The sequence below is a fragment of the Watersipora subatra genome, chromosome 1 (assembly GCF_963576615.1).
Source record: "Watersipora subatra chromosome 1, tzWatSuba1.1, whole genome shotgun sequence".
Taxonomy (NCBI): Eukaryota; Metazoa; Bryozoa; class Gymnolaemata; order Cheilostomatida; family Watersiporidae; genus Watersipora; species Watersipora subatra.
Window position 1 is genome coordinate 69,336,192 of NC_088708.1, and position 16,473 is coordinate 69,352,664.

At 35.0% G+C, this 16,473-nt stretch overlaps 1 protein-coding gene across 2 annotated transcripts in view; it reads right to left on the reverse strand.

Moving 5' to 3' along the window:
• LOC137385563 (mitochondrial uncoupling protein 4-like) overlaps nt 1–13,521 on the reverse strand; it is a 32,347-nt gene extending 18,826 nt beyond the window's left edge. The window contains exons 1-5 of one of the 2 annotated variants that reach the window (XM_068072047.1): nt 13,417–13,521; nt 12,468–12,536; nt 11,239–11,399; nt 4,531–4,632; nt 1,885–1,947 (exon numbers count right to left, since the gene is read on the reverse strand). In XM_068072047.1, the coding sequence (XP_067928148.1) occupies nt 1,885–1,947; nt 4,531–4,632; nt 11,239–11,350 (277 nt within the window). In that variant the 5' untranslated portion in view covers nt 11,351–11,399; nt 12,468–12,536; nt 13,417–13,521. Of the gene's footprint in view, nt 1–1,884; nt 1,948–4,530; nt 4,633–11,238; nt 11,400–12,467; nt 12,537–13,232; nt 13,252–13,416 lie in introns of those variants that run through there. The other variant, XM_068072048.1, reaches the window with a different exon arrangement.
• Between the last annotated feature and the right edge of the window lie 2,952 nt (nt 13,522–16,473).

Sequence of the window (16,473 nt, forward strand, 5' to 3'; positions counted from 1 at the left end):
ATCCAATTACCCTCCGGATAATTCGATTTAATAAATAAGACTGTTGCGAGTAATATGTCTGTATTTTATCGTATCGTGTTCAAACACCAACTGCCCTTCATAAAATTCGGGCCTCTTTTATATACTACCAATTGCGGGTAAAACTTGCCCGGACACGGAGAAACGAACTAAAGGCCGTGTCGACCATAGTCCGTGTTCGGGTCACAATGACATTTTCGTTAGTTCAATATAAGTATATATACAGTAATTCATATAATTTCATGAGTACAATTTAAATATAACTCACATACTACAGTTAATACACAAACAAAACTTAACATGAATGAAACAAAAAGAATGAAAGTGTTATCGTGTGTTTTTTTAGTTGCGGTACTTCTTTGTAGATCGACGGCTCTCGGTTTCATTACACATTTTATTACATTAAAAAGTAAGACCTATTCAATAGATGGGAAAATATACATGTACAAAGCAATATGTTTATAATAATTATTATCAATCAAGCTCAAAATTCTTAGAAATACATAACTTCGCTATTTTAGAACTGTTTGTATCACTTTTGTTTACAAAAAGTACATGCATATCGCTATTAAAATGTTGTATTTAAATCGTTTACACCAGGTGAAAATTCAATTTAAAACGAGGTTTATCAATTTTATACATCAAGTACACTAGTCCTTGTGTAGGGAAATCATCACCAAATGCTCACTATTTTACTGTCTTGTGTTTCGAGTCTCGAATTTTTACAAGACAGTGTCTCGAGTCTCGTCTCGAACTTAAAAAAACCTGTCTCATTCCACCTCTACTAATTAGCAGCGATTATGAACAGAAATGCTCAAATCATTTACCACAAGATACCGTATCGTATGTAAGCTCCAAAATTCAATGTTTATGATTTTGATAAAACAGTCTATTCAAAATAATAAGCTCTGAAGAGTCTTGTTAAAAGTCCAAACATGCGTGTTACTGATGAGATATTACTGCTGTTTAGTATGGTATTACAAGGTATCGCTTATTCCATCTCAAGATTAAAGAAAAATAGAGTTGCTGTAATAAAAGGTCAGGGTCAATCGTGCAACAGTCAGCTTGCTGTAAATGAAAAATTGAATTGCAACCGATGATAGCACATGTGAGCCGCGTGAACGCAGACAAATATCCCCCTGAATCGGCCGTTATCCAGATAAAGCCATCTAGGTAATGGCTAGCATTAATGCAGAACTTATTCTGCAAATAATTTAAAGAACAGAGATGTTAAGCACCACAAAAACTTACTCACTAGACCTTAGCCCTTTATGAAGGCTATTTGAGTTCAATGTTATCAGCGGGCGAATAATGTTTACATCATATTCAGATAACTATTATCCAAATAAAACTTGGCGGTTCTATGACTATAATTAGCATAAGCTCAAGAAAATGCGACCCACTTGGCTAAGATGAGATTTTGTAATGGATGTTTAGTAATCACAAGATTTGAATTTTGTGGCCATAATTAGCTCAAAAATAACAAATCTGGAAGTAAGAATAAAATTAGAATATAATCATAAAATGTGGAAGTGGAGAGGGAAGTTGAAACTACAGAGAAAGGGCAGTGGCATTAAATATAAAGGAATTAGTATCTGACAGTTAAGTCCTCGTAGCCTGGGCTCTGAGGCAACAGGCATAGTATACGATATTAACTAGCCAAGGAGTCTCGTAGCCTGGGCTCTGAGGCAACAGGCATAGTATATGATACTAACTAGCCAAGGAGTCTCGTAGCCTGGGCTCAGAGGCAACAGGCATAGGATAGGATATTAACTAGCCAAAGAGAAGCAATTAGACATGGGTCAGCTATTAATATATGGGAGACAAAAATAGTCAGTGAAACATGTGACTAAGGAGACGACTCACTATAGTGTCTGTAGAGAGCTGGAGAGAGACCTTTCCACAACCTGAAGAAGCCTTCATCAACGACTGCAAAACAAAAACCATGAGTACCAGAATTGTAAAGTAGTGAAGCAACAATATGAGAACTAATCCAAGAGTGCAATTTACTCTCAATACAAAACACTCAAGCGCTTACAATAACATACCAATGCTTTCATAGCTCCAAACACACATGGCATTTGAATGAAAGTTGATGAATCATTGGATAAGCACTACAAGCTGTAAATAAATGTGTAAAATAACAGCAAGCATCAATGATCTTATTAAACTGTTATTCACACCATCAGAGAGTGCCTGTCATGCTCCTAGTCAAGTACTTGGAGTACCCATCACCAACAGGCTCGCTATTTAAACAGAGAGACCAACCTTTTAGAATACATGTAATCTCCGAACAATTTAATGCCGATAGTTAAAATAAAAAAATCATTTTTTTATTTTCGTTCCATCTATATAATGTGGAGGCAATTATTCCAAGTAATGAAACATAGGAAGGGCATTTTGGGACATAGCCCTGGTGGTGTTACATAGCCCTGGTGGTGTTACATAGCCCTGGTGGTGTTACATAGCCCTGGTGGTGTTACATAGCCCTGGTGGTGTTACATAGCCCTGGTGGTGTTACATAGCCCTGGTGGTGTTACATAGCCCTGGTGGTGTTACATAGCCCTGGTGGTGTTACATAGCCCTGGTGGTGTTACATAGCCCTGGTGGTGTTACATAGCCCTGGTGGTGTTACATAGCCCTGGTGGTGTTACATAGCCCTGGTGGTGTTACATAGCCCTGGTGGTGTTACATAGCCCTGATGGTGTTACATAGCCCTGGTGGTGTTACATAGCCCTGGTGGTGTTACATAGCCCTGGTGGTGTTACATAGCCCTGGTGGTGTAACATAGCCCTGGTGGTGATACTGCCAGAAAATGTTTAATAACTTCAGCAATAGAGTGAACAGGGAGACGTCTATGATAAAAGATACATTTTGTAAGATTTGATTTTTGAACGGGAATCACTTTAGCAAATAATTATGTCAAAATATCCCATGAAGACATGCAGAATTCTAATTGCTAATCCAAAGGAAAGCCGCTCAGCTGTGATAATGACACACGATATGCCCTCGATATGCCCTCGCAGATAACATATTTACTTAAATCACATCTTTGTTAACACAATACGTAATAGTACAGATACAGCACAGTTTCCACTAAAGGTATAACACTGATGAGAATGTTTGCACAAACAAGTCTGTTGTAGTCATACAGCCATAAATATATATAATTGTAATGCGCTTACCTTTGTATAGACCTTAACGTAACACTTACAAGAAATACGATAAATTTATCCTGCAAAATATTTTGTTCCTTTCCGATACCACACACACACACACACATGACATCATTCAAAATTTGAATTCGTTCACCGATTGCACCAGGCAGTCAGACGCCACTAGTATGCCCACTGAATCAAAAAGTCAGCCATTCCAATTTGAGTGCGAAGCTTTGTCATTGTTATATAATAATCTAGAGATCCGAACCTCTTATATTCACCGAAATTTGATGATGTATACAACTCATTTCAATGGAGAATCATTTCTCAAAGGTTTCACTAGACTCAGGCAACATTAAACTTGTGACTGTAATATTCTTCATGAAACAACCCGAGAATCTAAGCAAACAAGTGCCATGCTGTTTGAGATGTATGTGTTTTTTTACATGAACTTAGATTTTACGCTCCATAAGCTTTCAATGAGTTGTGCAACTAAAACTAATTATTCATATTATTATGCTTTTATTCATATATTAATCGTTCAATTTCAGCTAAATCTTTTCTCATTTAGTTAGAAACAAGTTAAAATGTAATAAAGTAATTATAAAAGAATTTTTGAAGTCAGTTTCTTAGCAATTGTAGCAGATAAGAAAGTGATTAAGGCCATACAGTATGTACCAGAAACTATTTAAATATTGTTCAGTTTTTTCTGAACATTAAATTTGGTCAAGGCCGTTGCAATCGTAAAGAAGTTGCAGGCAAATAAGGAACAATCACGGATAGAAGAATTTAGAAGAATGTATATACATTTCAACATTACATATAAGAACAATAAAATATGGCAACCGTTTTTATACATTACTCATAATGATGAAACACATCTTTCCATCAGATCATTTGTGTGCTGTTAAACTTTCAGAGTGGCAAATAAAATTTTATAAGATTCATATACATGCTATAAGACTACATAATAAGCTTGAACTAGTTTGAATCATAAATAAGTTTAATATTCGGTAAAACAACATTATGTTTTCAAAGGTCTATGTACTGAATTTATTCCAGGGCTGTGCAAAGGTTGGGGATGACGTATTAGGCAAAAACAGGGTTAAGGTATTTAAACTCGGAAGATGTTGAGATGATCAAAGTTTTATCTAAATTAAAACAAGTTGAAACTAAAGAACTCATTTTGGTCCATTGCAGCGCAGACGATGAGCTGATGCGTTGAGCAACTGTGACCACAATTCACAATAGGAGATAGCTAATAGAAAGGAATAAAACTGACCTCGCAATAAAACTGACTATAAAAAATAAAAAACACCAAAGCTGTTGAAATAGCTTATTGCTATACACTGACCGATTCCACGGGCCACCGACATCATCCCTTTATTCTTGGTAGCACTTCCTGTTGAATACTGCAGTTGGAGACGAGTTTTGAAGAGATCCAGAGGGAAGGTGGCTGAAAAGAATGATTGATTGATACTAGTTGAAAATAGGAAGTGCTCTGATGAGCTATCAATAACAGGAGAGCTAGAGAGACATTTATCTAGAGCATCTATTAATGCTAGATTCAGCAAGTTGTCAAATAAGTATGTCAATAAGAAACTAGAAATCATAATCTAGAGAGAGAGACGTGCAGTCTGCCTGCTATACGCTCATATGAGAACAAAAGCAGAGATCCACACGTATATACAAACAGGAAGTGTTGCCATGGGTGCAGAATGAGAATGATGGTATGACACTGATAGTAGGCTAAAGTGTCCTATTGCTAAGCTGATCTGAGCAAATGGAGGGTTTACAATCGGCTCTACCATATTTTATATGCTATATATAGCGCTAGATAAATGCCCGGCATTGCCCGGGTAATAAAAAGTCTTTGGACAGAAAATGTATTTATATTTAACGTATCCAACATTTACCATTCTAACTTTTAAACTTCATATCATGGGAAAAATGTTTTGTGCAGTTCAAATGAATTAAGAGAAAAAAGAAAACAACTGTTAAAATTTTCACACAACTGTAACTTTTAAAATTCATATCATGCAAGTATTTTGTTGAAATAAATTGAGAGGAAAAATAAAACTGCACAAGTGTTTAAATATACATGTAAATGTGAAATCATCAGCAAGTAATGGCTAAATATAGTCTGTTTTGCTACGATTACAATGAAAGATTATTTGGTATACGATTATATGATTTTAGTTCATTTCATGCCTTGTGTTGGCATCACCAGGCGAAAATATCGCATAGACGTATTGAGTGGTATAGAAACCCATTGTAATTATTTAATGCAATCACTGCCTGTTAAAAATCATCAAAAACATCGTCATTAAAAAATAGTAACAAAACAATATGTTAACCTTAGTAACTATAGTTACCTACAATAACTTTAGTGCATTTTGTGGTTATGATCTGCAAGAAAATGTAACATTACAATGTACTGCGTGCAGAGTTCTTAACTTCGAGACAGACGTGTAAGAAATCTGGTAGCACTGAGTTCTTACACGTTCTTAACTTCATTTTATATAGTTATAAATTGAAAATATAACTTTTAATTTATGATGAAATAAAAACTTGAAAGCTCCAACAAATGGCAACACAGGCACCAGATCATCGTTGGTAAATAGTAAGCTACAACTACAGCTATCAACTATTAGAGAAATGTATCAGCTTCCTCGTGCATATTTACATTGTATGTAGAAATTCTACGACAATTTAGATGTAAGTTAGCAAATTTCTTGTGTTCAAAAGGGTTAATGTCGCACCGCCCGAAGAAGAGTACAAAATATAGGCGACATTCGTTTCACCCATGAAAGGGTTGATTTCATCTTTTCATCATTCTGATGAGGTGTTTAAAAAATACAACGCCACCCTTAACTTGAACGTTACCTTTAATAAAGCAGCACCCTAAGGGAAGGGTTGAAAAATAAAGCGGCTAGCGTTCAAATAAAGGTTTTATGGTATCTTACATTTGGTGAAGCACCATAATAGACCTTCACTAACCTGCTGTCTAAGCTTACTGCTGTTGTTTGCCTTATTATGCTCTAAACCTGTTCACTTTTATCTTGCAATCTATTAATATACTGTTCTTCATCTTTATCTTTCTGGCACGTAAAAAGGTAGCCTTTTTCCAAGACATTTTCCTGTATTATTTTCCCTTGACCAACTGGTCTCATTCCTAGTCCTGGATGCTATTTATTCATGAACAAACAGATTAGGTTGATCTTAATTTGGCAAATTATCATTTCTCTGGATGACAGGTTTTTAAAATGCCTCTATGTCAACATAACCACTCCCACCAGCTCATTAGACTATACTAAGTTCAAGGTTATTAGTAGACTCCTTCAAGATGTGGTTGCGTCAAAAAAAAATCGATTTAATGAAATTAAGACACATAAAAGGCTAAAACATCAGCTACAATTTGATGCCATTTTTGTCTTTGTAGACCAACCCTGTCCAGAGATATATGTGTTTGAATGAGGCCCTCTTTTAAAAAGCTCACGTTCCAGCGGGTGCTTCTTTCGTGACATCACTAGTAATACATCTGTAAAAAAAACCACGAGCGATAAATATAAGGTCGCGTCATTATCATTAGCCCATCATCAGCGCGAAATTTTTATATAGGTCGTAATAAATGTTATCACTAGTAAAACGCGTTGTCTGTGATCTCAAATTTAAGGATTTTACGCTATTATTAAATCGCATGGACATCGATATTTACTAAATTGTAGTAACATCGTAACTTTGATTAATTACTCGATCGACACGTTTTATTGGTGAACAACATAATTGTAAAAATTGCTGTGACGTTACTGTGAAGGTGACTCCGAGTTTGCTGGGTATCAGGTGGTTAAAGTTCTACGGAGGAAGATCGGAGAATGGAGGTAAATTTATCTTTTACTTTGAGTCTCCCATAGTTTCCTGTTGAGTTTACATTCAGATTATATTTCCCTGTTTGAGGCTAAAATGTAATTTCCTGCACGCGCGAGATACGTATGTACAGTGAGTTCTTGACGGCTTCTCTTTAATCCATAGCATCTAGCAATACAATGGCTTAGATTGATGAATATATTAAAGGTAATATTTTAGTACTCATTAATACATGTACTAATTAATAAAATCATAACTTTTTGCTATCACTAATCATCGTTTTATATTTTTTATCGGTTCACCTAGCTACATTTGCTTCAAATTTTCTGTGGCAGTTTTACCTAGTAAATTAGATTTATGATTTGACTTTAGATGTTCACTTTTCACTTGTAGAAAGTGAAGAAAATCGATTGATCAATGCAAATCTTTAACTTCCAGAACCAAAGCTTCGAATCATTGGCTTGGCGTGCTTGTGCCTTTGTTAAACATTTAATCATTTTTAAAATTACACTCGCAATCTATCAAACTCCCAATTTGAAAGCTTTCAATAGATACGCTTTAGAATGACATATCTATGAATGACATATATTTATTGCATTTGTTTTACTGATTACAGGATGTTTATGTCGTCCCACCAGCCGAAGCAGCTTTGTCAGTGTGGAAACTGCCATAAAGGGGAAAGAGAGACTTGAATGTGTGCTGCATAAACCATGATGTTTTGTTTGAGTTTGCTGCAGTAGATGAATTTGTCTTATTGTATCAGCTGAAACTATGTGAGTGGCCACAACTTGATGAATATTTTTAATAGCTTTATGCCGAGATGAAAATCTTTTTGCTTGTAAAAATTATATAATAAAATTATATTGTTGAAGATGATGCAAAACATGATTTGCAGAATATTGTAGTGAATTGGATACGGCATATGGATGTCAGCAGAACTGGAGAATGTGAGTTCAAATTCAGTTTGCAGCAGATTTCTCATCCTTAAAGCTCTATCCCTATGTATATTCTTTTCAGAGACGGAGCTTGCTTATTTTACTTACGGTAGTAAAAAACTAGTTTTCGGTGTGGGCAATGATATACAGCCTTGTCCCAAAGATAGCCGATGGACATAATGTGGGCGGGGCTTTTGGGAGGCTGTATATCGTTAGTGTGAGTAGCGGCGGAACTGTGCTGATACAAAGACCTTATTCTACATAGTTTGCTTGACAGAATTACCGTAGACCGGTAGAATTGGTAGTTGGAACTCAAATGTTTACACAACATTTGGAGAAACTGAGTAAGACAAATTTTCAATTTTCGTTACTTGAGGCCTTTGAAACATTCATAATAATGTATCTGTAGCGGGATTTAAAATTTTATTCTAACCAACATGAGCAAATACAAAGTAAAATATATGCCAATAGAGCCGCGTAGGACTAGACTTTTATCGCAAATAGCCGATGTGAATACGAGATATATTGACACATAAATCACGCGTGACATCATTTTGGGCAAGTCTGGGCATGTTTTTTGGTCTGAGCGTTTTTACCACGATCAGATTTTTTCGATTTTAATCTTCAAATATATTGGCAATGAGATTGCCTAACACAACAAACAACATATCAACTGATAGAGAAAAAAAATTCTTTTAAGATCAACTCAAATTTGACGCAACCACATCTTTAAAGGTTGACTTGCAACAAAATTCACATTACAGCTATTTGGTATCAAAGGATTCACCATGTCTTACTCTGCTGTGTTGTAGGTGCAAAATATGTGGAAATTTGATTACAAGCTCTTAAAAGCTCAAAAACGAACAGTTAATCGCAACCATCTTCGAAAACACCGTAGATTGAAATCCCTTTCCAAAACGGCTCAAATGGGACATAGTTGAACACAATGGCTTCTGTTCACACTTTCATGCAACCTCATTCATCGAAATATTTTCACAAATATATGTGACACATTCAATAAAACCATGTCTATGGTCCTTACGCGTCTATTTCATCATCATTGTAATGCTGTCACTTTGAGCACTGATATCTCAGAACTTATCATAAAAATTCGTTTAATTTTTTAACCTTAGCTCCAAGGAGTGCATATTATTCTCTGATAAACATGACAAGCCTGTTGGTCACCTGCGATAGTCGAAAAATGCTGCAGAAATTGTTCGCGCCATTTGGCAGGAAGTATGGGTCACATGATCAGATTACGACTGGATGATTAGACCAGGCTGAAACCGGGCTTTCCGGTAGAACCTGATGTGTTTGTCATAAACTAGTGCTATGAGACATTTTATATTGAGCCTTTTAGTGGCTTTTCAGTTCACGTGATAACATCACATGTCAAAACAATAATCAAAATGTTTGAGAACGTCATCAAAATAAAGAGGTTCCAAACTATGGCGTTTTTGTGATGGCTGCGACTAACTGTTCATTTTAGACTTTAAGAGCTTGTAATCACGTTTCCACATATTTTGCACCTACAACACAGCAGAGTAAGACATGGTGAATCTTTTGATACCAAATAACTGTAATGTAAATTTTGTTGCAAGTAAACCTTTAAAAGTTTCGTAAGCCGTAACTACATATCGACACCGAAACCCTCTTAGAGAAGCATCAGAAGAAGCTGTTCCTGAGCTAGATGCGCAGGAGAGTCAGATAGGAAACCTTCACTCCCAAATACCTTAGTCAGGTGTTTGGGAAACAAAACCATGGTCAAATAAAGGTCAAATAAGGTCCATAAAACTAGCACTGATGATGCACGTGCTATAAATACCACACTCCTTGGGCTCAGGTTAGTAAATAGGAATGAGATAGTTACAGTCCAGCACTTGCATAGGCTCAATGTTGACCATTGGCCACTAGACAGCCACAGACAATTATATTTATTCAGCCTCGGCACGATAAGAGACCAGATATGTGCCTGTTGCTAATGTGACCAGCATGTGACCAACAGCAAGAAATTAATTCTGTCCAAAGCCACACCAATGAGTACAAGTTCTCTAGTCTCAGAAAATCAGCATCTGTAGGTCTCAGTAGGAGACTGAGAACTCAACAAGATCCCATATGTAGGTAAAGATGTATCAATGATTAACAAGCAATACCACGCTCGGATAGGAAAGTCAGTTGAATGCAATGAAGTAGAGTTTTTGATGTTGTAGATGTAATCTACTTTGCAGAAGACATATTCACGGAAGCCCTCAGTTGCAAAAAGGGCAAATCAAATAGAAGCTTAACTTTTCCCCCACCCAACAATGGGACAACAATATGTGGTGATAGGTAATAAAGCTCTTCAAATTGCTATCACAATGAGGACGTCTGCCTACCAACGAGCTAATACTTCACTTTCTTCCAGTACAAAGCGTAGACCAGTGAACTTTGTCCTGTCACTTGAAATGCCTGCCGGCGTGCATGGGTCAGATTAGTAAATTGCTAGACTGAATCGAGTCCAGGGATGTCAAATTCAATTGTACAAGGGGCCAAAATTCAAAACACAATCTAGGCCAAACAAGATAAACATTTATTGAACACACTAAAACTAAATGTTTCTGGAACATTAATATGAAAAAAAACAGACAGGAATATCATTCTGAAACAAACTTCAGGTTAAAGTGACCCTAGAAGTAAGCAGCAAGGCAGTTGAAGCATTGCATTAAGGGATCTGTAGTTCTATGCAGTATTATGTCATCAGTGCATCATATAGATGGGCCACGACGAATAACAAATAATGTAAAATAGTTCTTGCAGGCCAGATCTGATTACAAGGTGGGCCTGATGTGGCCAGCGAGCCGTAAGTTTGACACATGTGGAATAGACAGTTACAAATGTAACTTTTTGTGGCATCTACACGGAGCGATCTGCACGCTGGCATGAAATTTAACTAGACACTTAAGGGATTTGGAATGAAAGATTTGTTTGCCTTTCTGGAACAATCAACAATAACTAATGATCTGCATACCCATTTATAATATTCAAAACACAAACACAAATATTCATCAGAAACAAATCGAAAATGTGTTATTACCGAAAATTGAGCAAATCTTCATTTTTTTAAATTTTTATATGATAGAGTTTTAATCTGGCGTGAATGATTTATTTATGAAATTTACTGGCATTTATTGATGATTTTATCATATGAAATTAGAAAAATCTCTCACAAAGTTGCCTTACAAAATTACCCGTCAACAACAAGTAGCCTTAACTAACCCTACCTGTCTCGGCTACAGTTGCTGCTGCACCACATAGCACAAACTTCTTCATTGTCAAGGCCACACCAGACGTCTTATCTCTACCCCTTGGTAGGGATTCTGATGAGACAGGCATTATGCGAGGGAATGTGCAAGCTACGGGTCGTGTGATTGGTTACAGTGCACTGCAAAACAGTTCAACCAGAAAAGATATAACAATGGTAGAATGCATCGCATACATATCGGCCAAATTTGAATTTAAAAAAAAGTTTGAATCTTCTCTTAAAAAGTGTTTTGTATTCTAATGAATCAAATGAGAGTTCTACTAATGGGTCGTCTGTTTACTTATTTAATCAAGTTTGGACAAAAGTTGATTAAATCAACCTGCGGAAATCGAGGTTACAATGAAGCAACGATGAGTACTTTTATATGAAAACAAATCTTTGGTAAAAACAAATCAAGGGTAACTTCTGGCAAAATAAAAGAATTATTCTCAAACTGTTCTTCTATTACGCAGCACATTGGTTTGAAGTATTTTTACTAGTAAAGCGCGCCAGAGTTACAATATCCCTGTTATATGATTATTTCACTTTACGGTGTGGAACACAATGTTTTTCGCCCTTGCCATACGGCATTTATTGCGCCATATGATGGCAACCAAAATTTCTCTCAAGATTAAAATTTGACAGTAGGTGTGCTGAATACGCTGGAACAAAATAAGCTTAGTTCTGACATATATAGCTTAGTGATTGAAGTAAAACTTGTAGCATTAAACCCTCTGATTTAATAGAATTTTATTTTTACCAAATAGCCTACTGTAGATAATACAAACTCCTGTTTATAACAACTACGGACGAAAACAATTTTAGGCAAAAGCTGACAATCCGGTGAGCTTATCTGTGTTAAACACGCGCGTCTTTTGTTTATTTGAAATGCAGATCAATAGATTTGATCCTTCACCATCAGTAGCTTTAGCAACAAACTGATAGATCAATCCAACTAGTGGCTATCTATGCCTTACACAAAATATTATATGCAAGAATAAAAAAGTATCTATATACAGTAAGAATTTCTAAAATGCTAACTAAAGAAAACTCTACGTTGAAAAAAAATTTCAGCGATGTAAAATAATATTAATATGGGTGAGGGCTAAAAGGGTTTAGTGGCTTTTTAGCTAAAAGTCACGAAAAATACTTTTCGCGCAACAGCACTCATAACGTGACAAATGGTAAATTCAATAGCAAGCAACTTACATTACATGTATACACAAAACAGCAAATGTCCTTCTCTCTGGTTCATATATTTCTCACTACTGCCATTGCCTAAAACAAATAAAAGATCTCAGAACGATAAAATACCAACTATACATTACTATGAATACTAATCGAGCCTGGTAACAGAAAATACTTATACACTCATACAGCTTTTTCATTAGGTATATACCACCGTGAAAATAAAATATTATTGCTTTGCTATTACTCCGTAGTAGGCCTAAGGGCGATTTCAGAATGTCTCAGGTATGGAATACCTAGCACAAGAGTGGTGTTAAATAAATTGAGAAAATCCAATGCTTTGTTATGCTAATTAAGAAAAATCCGTCAGATTTAGTCACAAAAGCAAAATACATAGTATATAATAAAGAAATGGGTCTAGTCGTTCCATTGTTTAGATAAATATATGGAATCACCTACTAATTCTGATGTAAACAGAAGGCAGCAAAGTAACGGATAAGCACCTATGGTGCTTATGAGCAATAAGTAAGTATAAGCACTTTTGTTTGTTACAACGCCAAGCTTAGAACTTTGTTAAATGTTTGTCATCGTACTCTATGCACAAAAAGACTCAGTTGATTTCTATATTCTCATTTGCTAAAAATATGTCCCATAATACTTTTATTTCAAGTCGCATGCGCTCATTGGTCGTCTTATGGACAGCAAAAAAATAGAACAGACGAAACCAAAATTTTACATAACGATAGTACCGACGAAGCACAAGTTGAAAAGCTCTAAAAACCTAACAGTGGAATCTGGGAGGAAGAAGGCTTATATAACGTCACATAGAATAATAGACTCCTTGGATAAAATGTTTAACAGTTATTGTGTCATTTATTAAAATGTGTTCCCAGCGTACAAAATATTCTTTAAACAACAAATAATATTTTCAAGATGAATTGGTAATACATTGTATAATAGAATTCTGTACTTGGCAACACGTTCAGTTTCGTGGTCCGATCTCGAGAACTATCCATGCGATAGCGTTTATATCATAGTTTGATAAACAAACTACACAGTCAACCGCATGTTCTTGACCTATTTATATTTGTAACCCGTTTTCAATTAAATACGTCAGATTCTTTTAGCATATTGGCCGATCAACGACAAATGTTATTAAAATAAGCAAACGATTATTTGTGGCGAAATTGACTAAAGTTGGCGAGCTTATAAATAGTGCATAATTGTAATATTGCCGTATTAGACGGAGAACTTCACGAAACTATGCGGATCTGTATTTCGGTCAATTTATGAACTTTAACAATACCAATATAATTATTGTTTCAAGTAATAGCGTTTTGCTGCAATATTTAATTTTAAAAAAAAACTAAATTTTAATTTTTGTATTTGTAATAAAATAAATGTCATATTAAATCAGTTTCAATTTATTAAATGAACATTTTGGAGTTATATATAGCGCAAGAGTATCGCTCCAAATATGAAACGCTCTAATATCGGCCTTCTATATTTACCAGAGTTTTAATACAATCTAAAAAGTGGAGCAAAGCTCCCGTATCGGTAACGGGTACTGACGGGTTAGGTGGACCTGCTTGTCGCCATAGGCGGACTTCCCTCTAACATCGCTCATAAAATTTGTTACGACTGGTTTGTTATTGAGAGGTTTAGAAAATAGCTATGTAGTATATATGTATGATATTATTCAGCGTTTCAATATTCAAGTAACGCCTGAAGTGCAAGTTATGTTTTCAAGCATGAACTTTCTTTACCGTAGGTCAAGCAACTGGGTCGTGTGAAGATAATTCGAGTTTAATTGTAACTTTATGTTACTTTTATGATAGTAGTAACTTATCTAAAAATGCTTATGATGTTAGCTGTTGTGAATATCGAACAGAAAAGCAACTTCGTAGTGCTGATACAGTCCTTTCAGGACGCCTAACGGTGGCAGGAAGAGCATGCAAGACTAACGCCTAAAAAGGAAAAACATCTTATGTCGAAGAGCCAGGTTTTTCCGGTTTGAAGTTACGTTTTTTTCAAACTCTTTCATCAACTTATTGTTCCTTTGAAAAAAATGTTAAGCCTATCAAAGGCATATCTAACTTGTTTGAAAGTTTTATAATACATGTTGAAATTACACTATCTGCTTGCACAAGTTCATTTTTATCTAAACACGATTATACGATGAACATTTTCCAAGATACTGATAGTTATCAAAAACAACCCTATTAAATATTTATAAATATCATAATTCATGGTAGTGTAATAAGATGTGCCCTTTTTGATGATCACTTCATTGATAACTATTTTCTTTTTTATGTTTGCTACAATCCATTATTCATGCTTATCTTAGGCATAAATGTTGCTATAATAATGAATTAAAATATTAGTCATTAGTGGAGATGTTTTCAAGGCTTTGAAAAATGACTCGAGTCATTTCAATTCTCATCAAAAATATAACAATTCAATTCATAATTCTTTTGCATAATATGTCGTGTAAAAATCAATTCATTTCACAATTCATAGCAAATATATCACAATTCAATTCTCAAGCTATCCTAACTTCAATGACACGATTCAATTTAATTCTCCCAAATAAACAAAATCAATTGTCTATTAGTTCTTACAAAAAAGGACATGAACATATATCGAAATAATAATAACCCACAATCACTAATTTAGTTACATGCATTAGCTCAGTCTATTGACTGTTACTATCAACAACTTCATTAAGAATTTTATTAGTGGGAAACATTGGTGCATTTGGATTCAGTTGTTTTGTTTATTGAAAGGAGAGAATCGAGTCAATTGCTCTATGGTGATGGTAAAGACTCGATTCTCTTTTTTCTGGTAAGATGCTCCGAGTCAATACAATTCTACAATAAGTAAAAGATACCAGAGAATTGATTTTTCTAATTCATTTGTGAGATGAGCCTCAAGGCTTGCTTGAGCAAGCATGTTAACTTGAGTGCCCACCTCTGATTGTTGGAACATAGTAAACATTGCAGTATCGTTCTAGTGTTGAAAGTAGACATTGTTAAATTGCCATATACTGATAAACATTTTAAAAAGGACAGTTATTTTTTCAACATTTTTACATGGTTTCATTAGAACTAGACTTATTCTTACATGATCTCATCAAAGGAAATCTATGGGTGTAGCTATAAAATATTGCCAGCTTTCAGCTTGAACTCTATCAGATCCGCTGCAGTTTGCAGGCGTTTCATGTGACAATGCTTAAAACTGCTTTGTATGTCTGGCAAAGCTGACAAGCCTAATGAGAAACAAGCAAAAAAAATATGGTTGTTTTGTTGTAGTTTGTTTTTAAGGAGTGGGTGCAAAAGGTGATCATCAACTAAAGAAATATTTCCCAAGGTCGCGTATCATTTATAGAGAAACAAAATACAAGATCTAAAATTGGTTTCAGCATAAATCAAAATATAAAAAAATAGCATTTTCTAAGCTGTTTAAATTTTAACTAAGTAACTTGATACCTAAAATTTATCACAAGGAAGGTTGTTACCGTTTTCAACATGCATGCAACGAATGTTTCCTTTACTAAGGCTCTGCTTTCCTGCTACCAATATGATTCACTCTTTTAGATGTTTTGCTAAAATCGTATTCCCATTGAATTAGTTTTTCTCAAAATGAATTGCAACATCAAATAGAAAAAGGTGAATTTTTTTGTCTCACAGCAGCAATAAAAGTTGCGTTATTAATGCATGCAGGGCAGTTTACTATGTGATATCATTTTTTACTGTGTTTAAATTTTTTGGCCATAATCCATAAAACATGCAAATGTCGTAGTTTGTATTATAGCTTTGAAATTATGGCATGTATAACAATTATCATGTTATTATTTATAGTAATTGTTTTATTTAGTGTAAAGGGCCACATGTTCAATTTTGTATCTTACTTTTTTTATCAGCCACGTATATTTAACTATTTTTTCGGAAAAGATGCTGTAGAATTTGGAAGTGTAGTGCTTGTATTTTGCAAATTTCATATTAAAAAAACTTGAGGACAATATTGG